The sequence below is a fragment of the Eubalaena glacialis genome, chromosome 18 (assembly GCF_028564815.1).
Source record: "Eubalaena glacialis isolate mEubGla1 chromosome 18, mEubGla1.1.hap2.+ XY, whole genome shotgun sequence".
NCBI lineage: Eukaryota > Metazoa > Chordata > Mammalia > Artiodactyla > Balaenidae > Eubalaena > Eubalaena glacialis.
In genome coordinates, this window is record NC_083733.1 from 65,065,398 (window position 1) to 65,088,262 (window position 22,865).

General features: G+C 40.5%; 1 protein-coding gene across 1 annotated transcript; it reads right to left on the minus strand.

Annotated features, from left to right (window-relative positions):
• Positions 1 to 379: 379 nt before the first annotated feature.
• Positions 380 to 21,427, minus strand: LOC133078669 (zinc finger protein 160-like). The gene is made up of 3 exons (XM_061173812.1): positions 19,284 to 21,427; positions 14,533 to 14,659; positions 380 to 3,266 (listed from the first exon to the last, which is right to left on the minus strand). The coding sequence occupies exons 1-3, from the start codon at positions 19,296 to 19,298 to the stop codon at positions 1,678 to 1,680; spliced, it is 1,731 nt and encodes a 576-aa protein (XP_061029795.1). The 5' UTR covers positions 19,299 to 21,427; the 3' UTR covers positions 380 to 1,677.
• Between the last annotated feature and the right edge of the window lie 1,438 nt (positions 21,428 to 22,865).

The following is a 22,865-nucleotide window of genomic DNA, read 5'->3' on the forward strand; positions in this document are numbered from 1 at the left end:
TCACTCCAGTATGTCCCACCTTGTGAGCTTTGGGTAAAAGCCTTTCCACACACATTACATTTGTGTCTTAACTACTGGATCAACAGGGATGTCCCTAAAGTGTCAATTTTGAATGAAGACCTTTCCACATATATCACATTAATATGATTTCCCCTCTGTATTTATTACCTGATTTGTAGTACAGGTTGAGATCTCACTAAAGGCTTTCCACCACTCATTACCTTTTAAAGATTTTTCTGCATTATGAATTCTCTGATGAATTGCAAGGTCTGAATTTCAACTATAGACTGCCAAATTCATCACATTTATATTGAGTTGGCCAAAAAGTGCCTTCTGTTTTTAAGAAAAAATAAAAGACACATTTTTTTCATTTTCACCAAGAACTTTATTGAACAACATATTCACCCTTTTGTTCCACTACCTTCTGCCATTTTTCAGGAAACTTCATAATTCCAACTTCCCAAAGCTTTTCATCTTTTTGAGCAAAGAACTGTGCCAGGTGCCTTTTACAGTCTTCCAGGGAATTGAAATTTTTTCCATTGAGAGAATTTTGTAAAGACCGAAATAAACAGAAATCCACAGGTGCAATGTCTGGTGAATACAGTGGATGAATTAGAACTTCCCAGCCAAGCTGTAACAGTTTTTGCCTGGTCATCAAAGAAACATGTGGTCTTGCGTTATCCTGATGGAAGATTATGCATTTTCTGTTGACTAATTCTGGATGCTTTTCATCGAGTGCTGCTTTCAGTTGGTCTAACTGGGAGCAGCACTTGTTGGAATTAATCGTTTGGTTTTCTGGAAGGAGCTCATAATAGAGGACTTCCAATCCCACTGCAGACACAACATCACCTTCTTTGGATGAAGACTAGCCTTCCATGTGGTTGGTGGTGGTTCACTTCACATGCCCCACGATCACTTCCATTCCACATGATTGTACAGTATCCACTTTTCATCACCCATCACAATTTGTTTTAAAAACAGAACTTTTTATTATGTTTAAGTAGAGAATCACATGCAGATATACGGTCAAGAAGGTTTTTTTTTCCGCTTAACTTATGTGGAACCCAAGCATCAAAGCAATTCACATAACCAAGCTGGTGCAAATGATTTTCAACGCTTGATTTGGATATTTTGAGTATGTCGGCTATCTCCCACGTGGTATACCGTTGATTGTTCTCAATTAATGTCTCGATTTGATTGCTATCAACTTCAAACGGTCTACCTGACCGTGGAGCATCGTCCAGAGAGAAATCTCCAGCACGAAACTTCACAAACCACTTTTGACACGTTCTGTCAGTCACGGCACCTTCTCCACACACTGCACAAATCTTTTTTTGCGTTTCAGTTGCGTTTTTACCTTTCTTGAAATAATGAAGCGTAATATGCTGAACATGTTGTTTTGTTCCTTCCATCTTCAATATTAAAATGGCTGCACAAAAATTCACCAATTTTGATAAGTCTTTTTTTAAAATGCACGCTGATATCGCAGCTGTCACATAAAATCTAACAAAATTGTTTGAATGAAGTTAAAGACAACTAAGTGCTCCTAGAGCCATCTTACGGAAAAAACTGAACCTTCTGGGCAACCCAATATCATTTCTGTCCTGTATGGATTCTCAGGTGTTGAGTGAGGGCTGAAATGTGATAAAAGGTTTTGCCAAACTCATTACATTTGTATCAGTTCTCTCTGGTATGAATTTTTTGATGACTTACAAGGTGTGATATTTCACTAAAGACCTTGGCACACTCATTACATTTGTAAGGATTCTCTCCAGTATGAATCGTCTGGTGTCTTATAAGGTGTGCTTTTCGACTAAAGAACTTACCACACCCAATACACTTATAAGGTTTCTCTCCCGTATGAATTCTCTGATGTCTTGTTAGGTTACTTTTTCGACTAAAGAGCTTGCCACACTTAATACATTTGTAAGGTTTCTCTCCAGTATGAGTTCCCTTATGACTTTTAAGGTGTGCTTTTCGACTAAAAAACTTACCACACTCAATACATTTATAAGGTTTCTCCCCAGTATGACTTCTCTGATATCTTGCAAGTAATGAATTTTGAGGAAAGACATTTTCACACACATCACATTTATGTAATTTCTCTTCTGTAAGGAGAAATTGATGTCTGCCAGGTTTTGAGCTGTAATGAAAGATTTTCCCACACTCATTACATTTGTAAGGTTTCTCTCCAGTATGAACTCTCTGATGCTTTCCAAGGTTTGGCTTTTGAGAAAAGAACCTGCCACAGTCATTACATTTGTAAGGTTTCTCTCCAGTATGAATTCTCTGATGACTTTCAAGATTTGAATTTCGATTGAAGACCCTACTACACACATTACATTTGTAAGACTTCTCCTCATTATGAACTCTCTGATGCTTTGTAAGGTATGCCTTTTGATTAAAGAATTTGCCACACTCATTACATTTATAAGGTTTCTCCCCATTATGATTTCTCTGATATCTTGCAAGGAATGAATTTCGAATAAAGACATTTTCACATACATCACATTTATGTAATTTCTCTTCTGTATGGAGAAACTGATGTCTTCCAAGTTCTGAGCTGTAATGAAAGATTTTCCCACACTCATTACATTTGTAAGGTTCCTCTCCAGTATGAGTTCTCTGATGACTTGCAAGGTATGAATTGTGAGTAAAGACTTTTTCACATACATCACATTTATGTACTTTCCCTGCTGTATGGAAGATCTGGTGTCTTTTGAGGTATGATCCCTGAAGGAAGGTTTTGCCACACAGATTACATCTGTAAGATCTTTCCCTGTGTGCTTCCTGTTCTTGTGTCACTACTGAAGGACGCATAAAACCACTCGCATATGTATTAGAAATGTTGTTTTGCACACTAGAAGAAGTTCCTTCAAGTGGTGAAAATGAGGCACTACTCCTGATATCCTTGTCCACTTGAATAAATTCATCAATCTTCTCTTCACTTTTAAATATATGCAGTTCAACCCAAAAGCTTAATGCCAGCCTATTTTCAATAGGCTTGATTCCTGCAACACTTCTAACATGTTGATCTCCCTTCTCAGTGAGATTTTCGTTATGGGTTATAGGTATTCGTTTGTAATTACTTTCCTCATCTCTCTTCTGAGACACTAAGTCATATATATTTTCTTGAACATCGCTGAGGTAAAAATGTTTCACTTCATTCCTTTCATGTCTTTCTGACATCACTGTTTGGAATACTTCTCCTCTATCAGTATTTGCTTTCAGTTGTAATATCTTGATCACATGCATATAAGAGATATCTACAAGATATAAAGAACGGTAAGTATCCCATTCATTGCAATTCATGAATAAATGTTTCAGGTTAAATAAACCATACTAAACCAAATAATACTTCTACCAAGCAAAGTTATGAACCTCACCAACCATGATATTACAATTTGTAGAAACACAGTAGGAATGATTCTTTACTAAAGCTAAAGTCATCAGAGGTAATTCCAGTAATTTTATGGCACACTTTTAAACAACCTATAACAAAATACTCACATTGGAAAAACTGCTGTTAGCTATCAAAGTGTAGTTTTCACCCATGATGCCAAAGCACATACCAATTATCAGTAAACATACTGGTAATCTTTACTCGAGGAGAAAAGGATATTAAACTATGTGTGTGTGTGCGTGTGTGTGTGTGTGTGTGTGTATATATGTATATATTTTTTCAGAATACTTACTATACATGAATAAATGCTAAAGAACCAAAAATATATTGTAACAATAAATAAACCAAAACTAGCTTATCTAATGAATAATCTAAATGACTGCCACTTTAGAACTGGGAAACAAATATAACACAGAGAAAATGAAGAATTTGATAAAAAAAATTTTTTTTTGACCAGGCCCATGTGGCATACGGGATCATAGTTCCCCGACCAGGGATCGAACCAGTGCCCCCCGAATTGGGAACAAGATGTCTTAACTGCTGGACAACCAGAGAAGTACCAATAAGACATTTTTTAAAAACAACTAAATATTTCTAAAAACCTCCTATAAAACTATGTACCCATGAAGAAGCATAAAACATCTGTAAGATCACCATCTGGAAATCAAAATTAAATAAATTAATTATCAATAAATGAAACATTCTCCAGTTAAATGAGCAGCCAATAAATGAGCAACTCCCTACATATGCAGGGACCTTAAACATCCAGTTCATTGGCTCTGGCATACATGTAATGAAAATTTGTAAATTTATTTAATTATGGTCAGATACAATATTGTCGGGAACAAGTTGCAAAAATAAGGTATACAAGATATAATGCAGACAAAGAGATAGTATAACAAAAATAACAGAATAATAATATATCTTTTCAGCCAAAATAACTTGCGTTTTTACTATAAAAAATACACTATTCAAAGCCATCTAACAGTACTTATTCCTTTGAAAAGGCTTGAGGAAAATTATCAAGATTTTTCAAGGAAAGGAAGTAGACTCAGAGGATTATGTACATGACCTCAATAGACAAAGAAACCAGTGAGAGAACCAGGATGTGCATCTGGACTTAAGTGTGAGAAAACATATTCTTAAGATGACCCTCAACCCAAGCAGCCCACCAGACTAAAGCACCAAGACAATTTAATGAAAGAATAACTGAAAAACTGGTGCTACTCTAAAGAATATTTATAGTGGGGGGAAAAAAAGGATCTCCATCTGAACTCTACAGGTGTACAGAAATTAGCTCAAAGTTAAAAGTTCTGGCTGTTAGGAAAAATGCTTCTATTGACAATTTTTTACAGCATGTTAATGTGGATAAATGTTTACATACATCCTGGGTATATCTGTAAAATCAGAATTCTTAGGTGTGATATTGTGACTTATTAAAAATACGGACTCAGTGATTCAGATGAGAAATTCATTACTTCCACTCACAACTTATTTGCCAAAACTGGTCCCTTGGCTTGCCTTGATGGAACGGGGCTGCGAAATTAGATAATGGGCAAAAAGAGTAAGAGACGTTTCCCTAAAATCAATATACAGAATAAAAGTAGGAAAAAGAAAATATATTTAACATCACTAACCAGTGTAAGACCTCTGAGTTTTCTGTTTCCTCCATGTGAACCCCCTGACTGCCTTCAGGGGTCATAAAAAAGGGAAAGTCTCTACTACACTCTAGTGATGTTCATTAGGCACTTGTAATTGTCTGTGGGAATTGGTAAATGGGAACAAAGTTTTTCAGAAACATTCTCAACTCACCAAGTGTGCACTGTCATTGAAACACAGCTGAATTGACGTTGCGGTTCTAGGAGATGGTATGTCAGAACAAAAAACACATCTTAGAGACTGGCTGTGTCCCTCCCACCCAACACTCTTACACTACACTAAGCCCACAGTCCTAGCAGCAGGAAGGCATCAGCAAAGTAATTTGCTGAGGCAAAAGAGTACACAAGGGGAAAAGCAGTAAATGCTCACATCTCAAACATGCAACGCTCTAGGGCAGAAACTAATCCAGTGGCAAAGACACAGAGGAAGGAAGAATAATTCTGAAAAATGAACGGAGTTTGTGGAGAAAAATTACAGTTCCTGAGGACCACAACAATCCCTGACTGGTACTACTATAATTTAACGTAATGCTCACTGATGGCGGTTGTGGATGGTGGTTATCTATGAAGCATGTAATACGATATTAAATTTATCTATAACTTTAAATCTAATTTGCCTGACATAAAAGAGCCCTGACACTATTTTCGTGGTAATAGAGTAATTGCTATAAAATGTCCATGATATAATGAAAATATTTTTCTAAATAACTCCTATAAAACTATGTGCCAATGAAGAAGCAGAAAACATTCTGAAATGTTATATCATCTGTAAATCAAAATTAAATATTAATAAATGAAATATTCTCTAGTTATATTAACAGCCAAAGTCTGAGCATTTTAAGGATATGACTACATTAGTTAAGAATGTGAACACAAGAAAGAATGCTACTAAAATATTAACTATAAATATACTTTAAACAAAGAAATGTACTGGCTTTAGAATATCAAAAGTTCATGCTAACACTCCATGTGATCAAACATTAAAATTAGCCTACCTCTCAAATTACGAGAAATCATATCATTATATTTCTTAACACTAGCTTTGCAAGGAAAAAAATGAAACCAATGAGGAGTGATATCAGCAGGATAGCAGAAAAGTAAACAACAGGCACTCATTAACACATGAGGAACCTAAGTTTAAAACAATATATAAACATACAAGCCTTTGGGAAAACTCTACAAACGAGTTAAGAAGCCATACCACCCAAGCAATTGCCTATCCCGAAAACACTAAACCAAAAAGTGTAGGAAAGTTCATGACAATTTGCTGGCCTTTGACTCCCCAGTTCTTTCTTAAATTGCATTGAGATTGAACTGGAGGAAGCCTCCCAATTTTCAGAGGTGTCCTCAGGAGGAATGATAATAAAAACCACAATGAGATATTACATCATGCCTGTGAGAATAGCTCTCATTAAAAAGACCAGAGGTGACAATTGTTATTGAGAATGGGGATAAAATGGAATTCTAGTAACTTTGAGACATGGGTTTGTGGCATTCCTCAAAATCAGAAAAAAAACCTGGAAAGACTTACCAGTCAGGCTCTGTTGATACTTTCTCACATCCATGATGACCACTCCACTACATAGCTTGAAGTGATTTGTACGTAGCAGAAAAATATTATAGGGCTTCCCTGGTGGCGCAGTGGTTAAGAATCCACCTGCCAATGCAGTGGACACGGGTTCGAGCCCTGGCCTGGGAAGATTCTTCATGCCATGGAGCAAATAAGCCCGTGTGCCACAACTACTGAGGCTGCACTCTAGAGCCCGTGAGCCACAACTACCGAGCCTGCATGCCACAACTACTGAAGCCTGCGCGCCACAACTACTGAAGCCTGCACACCTAGAGCATGTGCTCCGCAACAAGAGAAGCCACCACAACGAGAAGCCTGCGCGCCACAACAAAGAGTAGTCCCCGCTTGCCGCAACTAGAGAAAAGCCCGTGCGTAGCAATGAAGATCCAACACAGCCAAAAACAAATTTAAAAATTTTTTAAAAACAGAAATGGCTCAGGGATCTAAACAAGAAGACAGGGATTGAGACAGATTAATGCAGGTTCTGAGGTGCCAGATGGAATCAAAGAGCAGCCAGTGTTTTCCCATCTTCTGATGAGGCTTCCTAAAAATATCAAATGGGGACGGAAGCAGGAAATGTTCAGGGATTGGTGACTGGACTGACAACTGAGCATCCAGTGGAATCATGCCCTGAAGGAGAGATGAGAGGGCAAGGGACCTCCATAAAACAGCCTGCCTCATGCTCCTCAAAGACAAGCAACAGCAAGTTCACAGGAGCCAGATGGCGAGTGTCGTAGATCAAGATAAAAATTGTGCTTCTGTGTCTGTTTGAGCGGCAGACCCACTGGAGAGTGAAAGAATTCATTTTACGTGTTGAAGGACAGAGTCCTATAACTGTCTGACTAGGGCAGAGTTCCCAAACACTATTAGTAATGAGGCTGCCCTTCTGCCCTTCTGAGATCTGACCTGTGTTCACACTTTGATACATCCCCAAGCTGCATTCATGTCACTCTCCACAGCCCAGCATTCTGCCTCTTGCTACAGTATGGGTAAAATATTCAGATGATAAACAGAAATTCCTACACCTGAGAAAAAAGAAACATGGTTTGCTGTGGCTTTTCCAGAATCATGGTTCGTTATTCAGCTAAGGATTGAGGACACTACTGAGGGATCTAGAAAAATATTTCAGAAACTTACCCACTGCTTGCCTCCTTTTGCATACACAGGGAACAGCTAAAATGCAGAAATCCACTCCCTCTTGTGAAGGCACTGGAATCACAACTAACTGCTGAACAATCATCGACAGGAAGACACTGGAACTCACCAAAAAAGACACCCCACATCCAAAGACAAAGGAGAAGCCACAATGAGACAGTAGGAGGGGCACAATCACAATAAAATCAAATCCCATAACTGCTGGGTGGGTGACCCACAAACTGGAGAACACTTATACTACAGAAGTCCACCCACTGGAGTGAAGGTTCTGAGCCCCACCTCAGGCTTCCGAACCTGGGGGTCCGGCAACGGGAGGAAGAATTCCTAGAGAATCAGACTTTGAAGGCTAGCGGGATTGGATTGCAGGACTTTGACAGGACTGGGGGAAACAGAGACTCCACTCTTGGAGGGCACACACAAAGTAGTGTGTGCATCAGGACCCAGGGGACGGAGCACTGACCCCATAGAGACTGAACCAGACGTACCTGCTAGTGTTGGGGGGTCTCCTGCAGAGGCGGGGGGTGGCTGTGTCTCACCGTGGGGACAAGGACACTGGCAGCAGAAGTTCTGGGAAGTAGTCCTTGGCGTGAGCCCTCCCAGAGTCTGCCATTAGCCCCACCAAAGAGCCTGGGTAGGCTCCAGTGTTGGGTCACCTCAGGCCAAACAACCAACAGGGAGGGGACACAGCCCCACCCATCAGCAGACAAGTCAATTAAAGTTTTACTGAGCTCTGCCCACCAGAGCAACAGCCAGCTCTACCCACCACCAGTCCCTCCCATCAGGAAACTTGCACAAGCCTCTTAGATAGCCACATCCACCAGAGGGAAGACAGCAGAAGCAAGAAGCACTACAATCCTGCAGCCTGTGGAACAAAAACCACATTCATAGAAAGATAGACAAGATGAAAAGGCAGACGGCTATGTACCAGATGAAGAAACAAGATAAAACCCTAGAAAAACAACTAAATGAAGTGGAAATAGGCAACCTTCCAGAAAAAGAATTCAGAATAATGATAGTGAAGATGATCCAGGACCTCGGAAAAAGAATGGAAGATCGAGAAGATGCAAGAAATGTTTAACAAAGACCTAGAAGAATTAAAGAACAAACAAACAGATGAACAATACAATAATTGAAAAGAAAAATACACTAGAAGGAATCAATAGCAGAATAACTGAGGCAGAAGAACGGATAAGTGACCTGGAAGACAGAATGGTGGAATTCACTGCTGCACAACAGAATAAAGAAAAAAGAATGAAAAGAAATGAAGACAGCCTAAGAGACCTCTGGGACAACATTAAACGCAACAACATTCGCATTATAGGGGTCCCAGAAGGAGAAGAGAGAGAGAAAGGACCAGAGAAAATATTTGAAGAGATTATAATCAAAAACTTCCCTCACATGGGAAAGGAAATAGCCACCCAAGTCCAGGAAGCGCAGAGAGTCCCATACAGGATAAACCCAAGGAGAAACACGCCGAGACACATAGCAATCAAATTGGCAAAAATTAAAGACAAGGAAAAATTATTGAAAGCAGCAAGGGAAAAACGACAAATAACATACAAGGGAACTCCCATAAGGTTAACAGCTGATTTCTCAGCAGAAACTCTACAAGCCAGAAGGGAGTGGCATGACACATTTAAAGTGATGAAAGGGAAAAACCTACAACCAAGATTACTCTACCCAGCAAGGATCTCATTCAGATTCGATGGAGAAATCAAAAGCTTTACAGACAAGCAAAAGCTAAGAGAATTCAGCACCACCAAACCAGCTCTACAACAAATGCTAAAGGAACTTCTCTAAGTGGGAAACACAAGAGAAGAAAAGGACCTACAAAAACAAACCCAAAACGATTAAGAAAATGGTCACAGGAACATACATATCAATAATTACCTTAAACGTGAATGGATTAAATGCTCCAACCAAAAGACACAGGCTTGCTGAATGGATACAAAAACAAGATACAGATATATGCTGTCTACAAGAGACCCACTTCAGACCTAGGGACACACACAGACTGAAAGTTGAGGGGATGGAAAAAGATATTCCATGCAAATGGAAATCAAAAGAAAGCTGGAGTAGCAATACTCATATCAGATAAAATAGACTTTAAAATAAAGAATGTTACAAGAGACAAGGAAGGACACTACATAATGATCAAGGGATCAATCCAAGAAGAAGATATAACAATTATAAATATATACGCACCCAACATAGGAGCACCTCAATACATAAGGCAACTGCTACCAGCTATAAAAGAGGAAATCGACAGTGACACAATAATAGTGGGGGACTTTAACACCTCATTTACACCAATGGACAGATCATCCAAACAGAAAATAAAGAAGGAAACACAAGCTTTAAGTGACACAATAGACCAGAGAGATTTAATTGATATTTATAGGACATTCCATCCAAAAACAGCACATTACACTTTCTTCTCAAGTTCGCATGGAACATTCTCCAGGATAGATCACATCTTGGGTCACAAATCAAGCCTCAGTAAATTTAAGAAAATTGAAATCGTATCAAGCATCTTTTCTGACCACAACGTTATGAGATTAGAAATCAATTACAGGGAAAAAAACGTAAAAAATACAAACACATGGAGGCTAAACAATACATTACTAAATGACCAAGTGATCACTGAAGAAATCAAAGAGGAAATCAAAAAATACCTAGAGACAAATGACAATGAAAACACAACGATCCAAAACCTATGGGATGCAGCAAAAGCAGTTCCAAGAGGGAAGTTTATAGCTATTCAAGCCTACCTCAAGAAACAAGAAAAATCTCAAATAAACAATCTAACCTTACACCTAAAAGAACTAGAGAAAGAAGAACAAACAAAACCCAAAGTTAGCAGAAGGAAAGAAATCATAAAGATCAGAGCAGAAATAAATGAAATAGAAACAAAGTAAACAATAGCAAAGATCAATAAAACTAAAAGCTGGTTCTTTGAGAAGATAAACAAAATTGATAAACCATTAGCCAGTCTCATCAAGAAAAAGACAGAGAGGACTCAAATCAATAAAATTAGAAATGAAAAAGGAGAAGTTACAACAGACACCACAGAAATACAAAGCATCCTAAGAGACTACTACAAGCAACTCTATGCCAATAAAATGGACAACCTGGAAGAAATGGACAAATTCTTAGAAAGGTATAACCTTCCAAGACTGAACCAGAAAGAAATAGACATTATGAACAGACCAATCACAAGTAATGAAATTGAAACTGTGATTAAAAATCTTCCAACAAACAAAAGTCCAGGACCAGATGGCTTCACAGGTGAATTCTAACAAACATTTAGAGAAGAGCTAACACCCATCCTTCTCAAACTCTTCCAAAAAATTGCAGAGGCAGGAACACTCCCAAATTCATTCTATCAGGCCACCATCACCCTGATACCCAAACCAGACAAAGATACTACAAAAAAAGAAAATTACAGACCAATATCACTGATGAATATAGATGCAAAAATCCTCAACAAAATACTAGCAAACAGAATACAGCAACACATTAAAAGGATCATACACCATGATCAAGTGGGATTTATCCCAGGGATGCAAGGATTCTTCAATATACGCAAATCAATCAATGTGATACACCATATTAACAAATTGAAGAATAAAAACCATATGACCAGGCTTCCCTGGTGGTGCAGTGGTTAAGAATCTGCCTGCCAATGCAGGGGACACGGGTTCGAGCCCTGGTCTGGGAAGATCCCACATGCCGTGGAGCAACTAAGCCCATGTGCCACAACTACTTAGCCTGTGCTCTAGAGCCTGTGAGCCACAACTACTGAGCCCACGTGCCACAACTACTGAAGCCCGCATGCCTAGAGCCCGTGTTCCACAACAAAAGAAGCCACCACAATGAAGCCTGTGCACCACAATCAAGAGTAGTCCCTGCTCGCCACAACTAGAGAAAGCCCACGCACAGCAATGAAGACCCAATACAGCCAAAAATAAATACAAATAAAATAAGTTAAAAAAAAAAACAAACATGATCATCTCAATAGATGCAGAAAAAGCTTTTGACAAAATTCAACACCCATTTATGATAAAAACTCTCCAGAAAGTGGGCATAGAGGGAACCTACCTCAACATAATAAAGGCCATATATGACAAACCCACAGCAAACATCATTCTTAATGGTGAAAAACTGAAAGCATTTCCTCTAAGATCAGGAACAAGACAAGGATGTCCACTTTCACCACTATTATTCAACATAGTTTTGGAAGTCCTAGCCATGGCAATCAGAGAAGAAAAAGAAATAAAAGGAATACAAATTGGAAAAGAAGAAGTAAAACTGTCACTGTTTGCTGATGACATGATACCATACATAGAGAATCCTAAAGATGCCACCAGAAAACTACTAGGGCTAATCAATGAATTTGGTAAAGTTGCAGGATACAAAATTAATGCACAGAAATCTCTTGCATTCCTATACACTAATGATGAAATATCTGAAAGAGAAATTAAGGAAACACTCCCATTTACCATTGCAACAAAAAGAATAAAATACCTAGGAATAAACCTACCTAGGGAGACAAAAGACCTGTTTGCAGAAAACTATAAGACAGTGATAAAAGAAATTGAAGATGATAGCAACAGATGGAGAGATATACCATGTTCTTGGATTGGAAAACTAAATATTGTGAAAATGACTATACTACCCAAAGCAATCTACAGATTGAATGCAATCCCTATCAAATTACCAATGGCATTTTTTACGTAACTAGAACAAAAAATCTTAAAATGTGTATGGAGACACAAAAGACCCCGAATAGCCAAAGCAGTCTTGAGGGAAAAAAACGGAGCTGGAGGAATCAGACTCCCTGACTTCAGACTATACTACAAAGCTACAGTAATCAAGACAATATGGTACTGGCACAAAAACAGAAACATAGATCAATGGAACAAGATAGAAAGCCCAGAGGTAAACCCATGCACCTATGGTCAACTAATCTATGACAAAGGAGACAAGGATATACAATGGAGAAAAGACAGTCTCTTCAATAGGTGGTGCTGGGAAAACTGGACAGCTACATGTAAAAGAATGAAATTAGAACACTCCCTAACACCATACACAAAAATAAACTCAAAATGGATTAGAGACCTAAATGTAAGACCGGACACTATAAAACTCTTAGAGGAAAACATAGGAAGAACACTCTTTGACATAAATCACAGCAAGGTCTTTTTTGATCCACCTCCTACAGTAATGGAAATAAAAACAAAAATAAAACAAATGGGACCTAATGAAACAAGCTTTTGCACAGCAAAGGAAACCATAAACAAGATGAAAAGACAACCCTCAAAATGGGAGAAAATATTTGCAAACGAATCAACGGACAAAGGATTAATCTCCAAAATATATAAACAGCTCATGCAGCTCAATATTAAAGAAACAAACAACCCAATCCAAAAATGGGCAGAAGACCTAAATAGACATTTCTCCAAAGACATACAGATGACCAGGAAGCACATGAAAAGCTGCTCAACATCACTAATTATTAGAGAAATGCAAATCAAAACTACAATGAGGTATCACCTCAACCAGTTAGAATGGGCATCATCAGAAAATCTACAAGCAACAAATGCTGGAGAGGGTGTGGAGAAAAGGGAACCCTCCTACACTGTTGGTGGGAATGTAAATTGATACAGCCACTATGGAGAACAGTATGGAGGTTCCTTAAACAACTAAAATTAGAATTACCATATGACTCAGCAATCCCACTACTGGGCATATACCCAGAGAAAACCATAATTTAAAAAGACACATGCACCCCAATGTTCATTGCAGCACTATTTACAATAGCCAGGTCATGGAAGCAACCTAAATGCCCATTGACAGACAAATGGATAAAGAAGAGGTGGTACATATATACAATGTAATATTACTCAGCCATAAAAAGGAACGAAATTGGGTCATTTGTATAGAGTAGTGGATGGATCTAGAGACTGTCATACAGAGTGAAGTAAGTCAGAAAGAGAAAAACAAATATCGTATATTAACGCATATATGTGGAACCTAGAAAAATGGTACAGATGAACCGGTTTGCAGGACAGAAATTGAGACACAGATGTAGAGAACAAACGTATGGACACCAAGCGTGGAAAGCCGCGGGGGGTGGTGGTGGTGATGTGATGAATTGGGAGATTGGGATTGACATGTATACACTGATGTGTATAAAATGGATGACTAATAAGAACCTGCTGTATAAAAAAATAAATTAAATTAAATTCAAAAAAAAGAAAAAGCAGAAATGCAGCTCACTTCCTACAACTCCTAACTCAAAAGTACATGGGTAGAAAACAGGAAAGTGGGTATGTCCAAAACTTCCAATGAACTTTGTAAATATGTAAGCTCTAAAACATCTCCTGATGTATCATGAAGTGGACAGATCATCTGAGGAAAGTTAGGTTTAAACTGATGCCGGGATTTCCCTGGCGGTCTAGTGATTAAGACACCGTGCTTCCAGTGCAGGGTTGCAGGGGACGCGGGTTTGAGAACTGGTCGGGGAACTAAGATCACACATGCTGTGCTGTGCAGTGAGGCCATAAAGTAAATAACTAAATAAAAATTTAAACTCCTGATGCTGCATCCTGAAGGTTTTCATATCTCGGTCAGCAGGCATTTTAGATCAGTCAAGAAAAACAGGCGCTCCCAAGAGGCACAGAAGGGAAAATGCAAAGATACCCAAGGGCAGACAGCAATATCTAGAGGGAAGTTATCCTCACCCACGGAGATCAGGTTCCTATAGTTCTCCAACATCACGTCCCTGTACAAGGCCCTCTGGGCAGGGTCCAGGCATTCCCACTCCTCCTCAGTGAATTCTATGGCCACATCCTTGAATGTTAACAGTCCCTGAAATGAAAACACATTTCACCAAGGGGCCCTGAGTAGAGTTCTCATTTTCACACCAAATGACAAGAGAAGGGTAAGGATCAATTCAGTTGAAGTATGTATTCTGACAGATCTATGTAAAGGGATTCAGAGCAAATTGTACGTCTCTAAGTTTTATTTCTTATGCTTTTTCATAAAATCATGATTTTTCATATTTGTGGACAATACATGAAATATAATACATACTAATAAAATTCGATAATTCGTTGTCTATGCAGAAGTATTACACATTATGTTTTAAACACTAAGTGATATTCAATATCTAGATGAGTTATGGGTATGAGTTGTGAGTTCAGAAATGACAAAGGCCACAGTGGCTTTAAACAAAAGTCACAATGAGGGGTGTTGTCTCAGGACATATTTTTGCATTTTTTTTTCATACTCATTTTTATTCATTTGAATATCAGAAGTTTTGGCGAGATGAAAAAGTATCAACTCTACTAAGTGGTACTAACATGAAAAAAACAGAATACTTTAAGGGCAATCTCAATAAAATAATTATATTCAAAAATATACATACCATTTTTCTCCATTTAAACATACATAAGCAGGCATTAACAAAAGCCATAAAAAGTTTGTTTTTCCTACTAATAAAACATTGATGCAACACTATAAATTTTATTAGTATTATGCATAATTTCCACAGATTAAGAAACAAATTATCACAAAAATAAAGTTAACAATTCCTGGAGAATTAAAAGTCATGACAAATAAGAATATGGAAAAAATATATTGTAATTAAGCAAGAACACTTCACCAAATGATACGATAAGAAGGAAATAAGAAGGAAACACTCAGGACTTCCCTGGTGGTCCAGTGGTTAAGACTCCATGCTTCCACAGCACGGCGCATGGGTTGGATCCGTGGTCGGGGAACTAAGATCCCACATGCCACGAGGTGCGGCCAAAAAGATTTTTTTTAATTAAAAAACAAAAGAAGAAGAAGGAAACACTCAGTGCATTCTCTCTGAAGTTACAGTGGAGTGAAGGGGGCTGGCCAGGGCTCCTGCCTTTCATCACTGTACAGAGTGCCTGAGCAGGGACCACTAGAGGAAGTAACAGGAGGAAAACAGAGAACAAAAACAAGAAACACAGAGAGAGCGTGTCAGAGTTGGAACTGTTAACATTCACAAATATAAGGACATGGAAAGGCGAAAAGTGAAAGGAAAAAAAAAATTCCATCCTAATGACAGCAGGGGTGACTACATTATATCAGACAAAATAAAATAAGTACACAAACACGAGACAAAATACATTATATAACAGTAAAAGGGTAAAATTACCAAAAGCTAGAACAATTATAAATATGTATACATCTAACATCATTGCTTGCCCTAAAATGAAGCAAATCTTAACAGAAATAAAGAGAGAAATAGATAGCACAATATTAGTATCAGATTTCAATATCCTGGGTTTACCTACACGTGGAAACAAAAAGAAGATCAATAAGGAAACAGAGGACTTGAAAAACACTACAGTACAAGTGTACCTAACAGACATGTACAGAACACTCCACCCAACAACAGCAGCAGAAAACACATCCTTCTCCAACATGCATAAAACATTCTCCAGGACAGACCACATCTCCCACAAAACAAATCTGAACAAATTAGAGAAGACTGAGATCATAAACAGTATCTTCTCTAAACACAAGGAAATAAAATTACAAATAGAAAGTGGAAGCAAAACAGGAAAATCTGCCAAATGTGGAAATTACACAGCTCATTCTTAAAGAAGCAATCACCAAAGAAGAAATCACAAGGAAAATGTAAGAATACTTGAATGGAAACAAAAAGACTACATACGAAAACTTCTAACAGACAGTGAAAGCTGTACTGAAGGGGAAGTCCACACTGCTAAATGATTACAACAAAAAGGAGAAAGATGCACACTCCACCCTACTGTTCAAGAAATTACTGAACGTCCCAGACAGAGCCATTGGACACCAAGAAAAAATTCAAAGTTATCCAAACTGAAAAAGAAGTAAAATTATCTTATTTTTAGGTGACAAGTTTTATATGCAGAAATCAAAAAGATTCCAAGAGAAAACTACTACTCCAAAGAGCAACGTTAGAAAAGTTGCAGCATAAAAAATGAGCACGCAAAAATCAGTTGCATTTCTTTTTTTTTTTAAACCGTAGTTCTGGGTTTTTTTGTTTGTTTGTTTGTTTTTTTAATATTTGTTGATTTATTTATTTGGCTGCTCCAGGTCTTAGTTAAAACATGAGAGCTCTTAGTTGCAGCATGCGAACTCTTCGTCGTGGCATGCATGTGGGATCTACTTCCCTGACCAGGGATCAAACCCGGGCCCCCTGCAATGGGAGCACTTAACCACTGGACCACTAGGGAAGTCCCCAGTTGCATTTCTATACACAACGAACAATGTCAACAGAAAATTAGAGAACGATCCTATTTTCTAAAGCATCAATGGGATACAATACAGAGGAAAAAAATGAGCCAAGTAGGTGAAAGACGTGTACACTGAAAACCACTAAAAGTTCTAAGAGAAATCCATGGAGATACAAATAAATAAAAAGACACTTTGCACTCATGGATTGGAAAAGTTAATAGTCTAAAAATCACTATATTACCAAGAGAGTTCTATAGATTCAATGGAATCCAAATCGAAATTTAAATGGCAATTTTTGGAGTAACAGAAAATATAATGCTAAAATTCATAGGCAATCACAAGGGACCCCAAATAGCCAAAATACTCTTGAAAAAGAAGGTAGAGGCCATCACTTTTAGATTTCAAAACATATTACAAAGTAATCAAGATGATGTGGTACTGGCATAAACACAGATACATAAACCAGTGGAGCAGATTAGAAAACTAAGAAATAATCCTTGGTAAATACAAAAAATGTATTGGCAAGGATGCCAAGACTACACAAAGAGGAAAGGACAGTCTCAATAAGAAATGGTACTGAGAAAATAGATATCTACTAGCAAAAGAATGAACCTGGTGGGGGTGGACTTCCCTCGTGGTCCAGTGGTTAAGAATCAGTCTTGCAATGCAGGGGACGCCAGTTCGATCCCGATCGGAGAACTAAGATCCCACATGCCGCAGGGCAACTAAGCCCGAGTGCCACAACTACAGAGCCCACACTCCACAACTAGAGAGAAGCCAGTGCTACAATTAGAGAGAAGCATGTGCACCACAACGAAGAGGCCGCTTGGCGCGACTAAGACCCAACACAGCCAAAAATATAAATAAATAAATAAATAAACATTTTAAAAAATAACTAAAAAAAAAAAGGCACTTCCCCAGTGGCGCAGTGGTTAAAAACCCGCCTGCCAATGCAGGGGACATGGGTTTGAGCCCTGGTCCAGGAAGATCCTACATGCTGCGGAGCCTGTGCGCCACAACTACTGAGCCTGCACTCTAGAGCCCACGAGCCACAACTACGGAGCCCGGGTGCCACAACTACTGAAGCTGGTGTGCCTACAGCCGTGCTCCGCAACAAGAGAAGCCACCACAATGAGACACCCACGCACCGCAATGAAGAGTAGCCCCCACTCGCCAAAACTAGAGAAAGCCTGCACACGGCAACAAAGACCCAATGCAGCCAAAAATAAATCAATAAATTTATATTAAAGAACAAAGAATGAAGTTGGGGACTTCCCTGGTGGTCCAGTGGTTAAGACCCTGTGCTCCCAATGCAGGGGGCCAGGTCTGATCCCTGGGCAGGGAACTAGATCCCACATGCATGCCACAACTAAGAGTCTGCATGCCGCAACTAAAAGATCCTGCACGCAGCAACAAAGATCCTGTATGCCACAATAAAGATACCACATGCCACAACTAAGACCCTGCACTACCAAATAAATGAATAAACAAATAAATATTTTTAAAAATATTTTTAAAAATAAATTAATTAAAAAAGAGTGAAGCTAGAACCATACCTGCATCAAAGATAAAAACTTCTGTGTGTAAAAGGATATAATCCAGAGTAAAAAGACAACTTCTGAGGAATGGAAGTGATGAAAGTGACTTAAAGAATTTCCAACTGTCAGAAATTTAGGTTGATTTCACAGTTTAAATTCAATGAAGCAATAAAACACCCATTATCACTGAAGTTTGCTTCTGAATTTCCATTCCATTTCATTCTCAATCATTAGGATTAGAACAAAGTGACTCAGTCATTTAGCTTCAATTGCCTTGGAAAAAGTCAGAAAGAATTTCTGCTTACTGGTTTATTTTCCAGATTTTACCCCACCATTGTGCATATTAATACCTGACTTCCATATGCAGCTTCTTTATCCTGGTTGACAGAGAGCAGACAGTGCATCCTGCATCCTGATGGGGCCCTAAGCAATCCCTGCCACCCAATAGCGCTGACACCACGTCTCCAGTCCATGGGGGTGAAGCCCTGCCCAGTGGAGACTCCTCACAAGTTCCAGGTCACTGGGTCATGGGGTGACGGGATCTAAGTGGAGATGACAGGCCCTGAGGGAAGGACCCGGGTGACTGTGACTGTACAGGTGTCAGGCAGGATACTTCAGAGTCAGACAAGATCAGCGAGTCCAAAGAAGGGCATTTCAGGAAGGACAGACAGAAAAATCGACTGACAATATGACTTTACCTGAGAAAGAGCCATTTCTGACTCCTTTTCTTTCCTCTCCCTCCTCTTCCAGGCTTCTTCCTCAGACAACGTGAGTCTTTAGAGGTCGATCTTCAAAGCTGGAAACAGGCTGTTTAATGCTTAGAATCGACACACCCCCTTCCTGAGTCACCACCACGCACACAGGGAAGACCTCAGCATGTGGAACAGACAGTCCCCTGCTGCCCACTGTCCCAGGAGGGGCTCAGGACAGTAAACTCCCACACAGAGACCAACAAGTCAGTTTTCCCACACTTTCCTTCAGATCAGGCTCCCCTCCTGGTGAGGCCCTCACGTGCACAGCAGCAGCGGGCACCTCAGCTGGACCCGACGATCCCCTGCAGGTCACAGACCAGCCCTGATCCATCCCCATGCAGAGCAGAATCCCCTCAGCCTCAGCCCAGATCTCAGCCCTCAGGAACGGGGGGACTCAGAGTCCTGATGTTCAATGACGGATCCAGACTGCAATCACTTCGGGCACGTTAACTACTACTGAGGCTGCACACCACACTGATGATATGAAGGGACATCTCTAGTCAGGGGGTAGAAAACACGCATAGGCAAAATGCCTCATCCATCTAATGTGAAGTCTGGATTGAGCGCCACTCACAGGAAGCAAGCCCAGCACACCTCCCACTTTCTTTGTCTTTTCCAGATGTATAGATATATAACCGATGCATAAAAATTCTGTACATATGAGGAATACACTGTGACTGCATCCAGTTTCCCCCCCTTCCGTCTGCACTACTATGGGTTTCCATTTCATTCTGTTTGGGTCTCCCTATTTCTTTCTCTTTCTCTTCCCCTCTACTCTCCTGGTATTTCTGCCCTCCTCTCTATTTCTTTTCTCACACCTGTCCTGCCCCACTCTGCAACTTGCTCCCCCTCTTGATGTTCTCTCTCTCCACCCTTCCTGATTGTCCTAAATCTCTATGTATTTCTGCCTCTTTCTTCCCTTATCTGTGCTCCCTCTCTGCCCTCCAGGTTACACCCCTTCTATCCCTGTTACTCTCCCTTCTTCCCCACCCTCTGGCACGGCAAGTGGCTGTGCTTCCTTCCTGCTCTCCCTGTCATCCCTTGTCCTCATACTCTCCCAGAACCACAATGCTATGAAGGCCATGGTTCCACATTTTATCCTCTCTCCGACTCTCTGTGTGAAGGGCCTCACCACTGTTCGCCGCCCGCTACCGGTGATCCAGAGCCCCTCTCTCTATGTTGCTCTATGTCAAACTCTGGAGATCCAGCTTTTTATATACTTCTCTATTTCATTCACTTGCTCCTTTCAAGGCATAATCGCTTTCATTTTACAGTCTATTTACAAGTCGCTCAGCCATCCTCTATGTTCCTATCGATGCTCCCTCATTCTTTTGCCTCAGTTGTTCTATTTCTCTCTCAGTCTCTCTGTCTCTGCTTCTCCTGATCGCCTCGCCAACGTATTTACAGGGATGGAGACTGAGTAAGAGGCCCGCCAACCGCAAGAGACCATTTTCCATCGGGTGGAATTTGGGATGGAAGAACCATGGGTGTCAGGCGGCGGGCCCAGGTCACCTCCCCCAACGCAGGGTGAGGGGAAGGGCTGACTACGAAAGGGAGGCCGGGGGAGCCGAAGGACAGGCCCGAGGAGACGCGAGGACAGAGGGGCTGGGAGGGAGGGAGGGGGTCTCCGGAGAGGTGCGGGCTCTCCAGAATCCCAGGACCGGGGAGAGACCTCTGCGGGGCGACCTGCCTGCCCATCAGGGGCCGACAGGGCGAGGCTGGGGGGGGGGGGGGGGGGGCGGGGGGCGCGGCGCGCATCCACCTCGCGGAAGAGGACGTTACATGCAGCGGCGAGGGGGCGGGCGGAGTTACTAAAGAGTTTTAAACAGGAAAATATCGCGAATGGAGGTGTCTACCTGGACCGAAGGCGGAAAAGCCAAGAGAACCGACCAGCCTCTCAGCGAATTCAAACCCAAAGAAAAACATACCCGACCTGTATCGGCGGCGTTTGGATTTCCTTCGGACGGAGGGCTGGGTGATGGGATTTTAGGTCCGAAGTGACTCCGAGACCCTGAGGATGGAGTAAGGGGGGACCGCGTAGCACAGATTTACACTAGAAAAGAGAAATTTACGCTCCGCAGGGCGATCGTCGTTCCGAGAGCTAAACTTCCGGTTCCGTAAGAAATTGCGCACGCGCAGATTTAGAGGCGGAACTTCCGGGAGCGCGGCCCGGGCGGAGCGCTACGGGTTAGAGGCGGCGGGAGGGGGGCCCTAACCCGCTCAGTCGGCGTCTGGAGGCGGGGCGAGTAACGGTACTTTCAGGTACCAGGAATACGCTCATCTGAAGTTCTTATCTGGAACAGGTTTAAGAGAAAAGCTTTCAGTTGTGTCTGAAACTAAGATGTTTCCTCCTGACAAGTTGAAAACGGTTTCAATAAAAAGTGTGAGAGCAGGTTTCTCTCACGTCGCGCTCCTGCGGCTCAAGCAATTCAGTGGTTGGGAATGTGGGTCTCCAAGTGGTAGCTGTGGGGCGCTAGTTCCATCCCGGAACGTTTCCTGCAATTAGAATTAATTTAGGCAGTTCAAGATAGAAGAGCTGGACTTGGCTCTGTATTACAAACTAGAATGGAAGATACAAAACTTTCCCTGTGTAGAATGGCCCATTCATGCTGACACCCTACCGAACAGTTTTTCCTTTCTGTTTCTCATTCAGCCAGGTGGCCGGATGAGGCTGAATGACAACACGTGTCAGTTCCAGAGGTTCAGGGACAAATCCCGGAGTCTTGGAGACTGGAGGACTAAGCCGTGTGATAATTTCCGTCACTAACCATTGCTTTAAAAAGAGCAATACACTGTAAAAATTTGTTGTAAATTGCATTGTTCATTTTTTTCTTTTTCCCCCGAAGTGTTTTATTTGCCTCTTAAAACTTTTCCCCCCAGTTTTATTGCGATGTACTTGACATACATCACTGTATGAATTTAAGGTGTACAGCATAATGTTCTGACTTTCATATGTTGAAATAGTTATCAATAAGTTTAGTAAGCATCCATCATCCCATATAGGTACCATAAAAAGAGAAAGCAAAAAAAAAAAAAAAGGAAAAAATATTTTTCTTTTTATGAGAATGTCGACTGGAAAAAATGCACAACGCGAGAGGTGTGCGTTGTTTTATTTGGGGCAAAATGAGGACTTTACCCCAGGAGACAGTCTCAGATAGCTCTGAGGAACTGGTCTGAAGAGGTAGGGGGAAAAAGTCACTGTAACTGTTATTTTGGTGAAGGAGGACAAATGCAATCAAGCACACATTTTTGCAGAATGTTGCTACCATTCCTGTGGAGGTTACTGCTAGTCATGAGGAGCAGATATCTCCATTAATGACTTAGTGCTTATCTAGATACGAGGAGATTCAAGAATTGGGGCTCATAAAATCTTCTCCTGAAAATATCTAAACATCCCAAGGCCTGTTCTGACCGTTTTTACAGCGCACAGAGTGCTTCATTCCTGATCTCCACCCTAAAATACTTTTAGGGTGTCTTGAAGGTCACCCACTGCACCAGCTATTGATTTAAGCCTTGTAGAGTCAGACG

Excerpts from the sequence above, each read along its gene's own strand:
- LOC133078669 (XM_061173812.1), bottom strand. Across the intron at positions 3,267-14,532 it reads TAGGAACCTGATCTCCGTGG|ATATCTCTTATATGCATGTG; the intron begins GTGAGGATAACT and ends TATATCTTGTAG.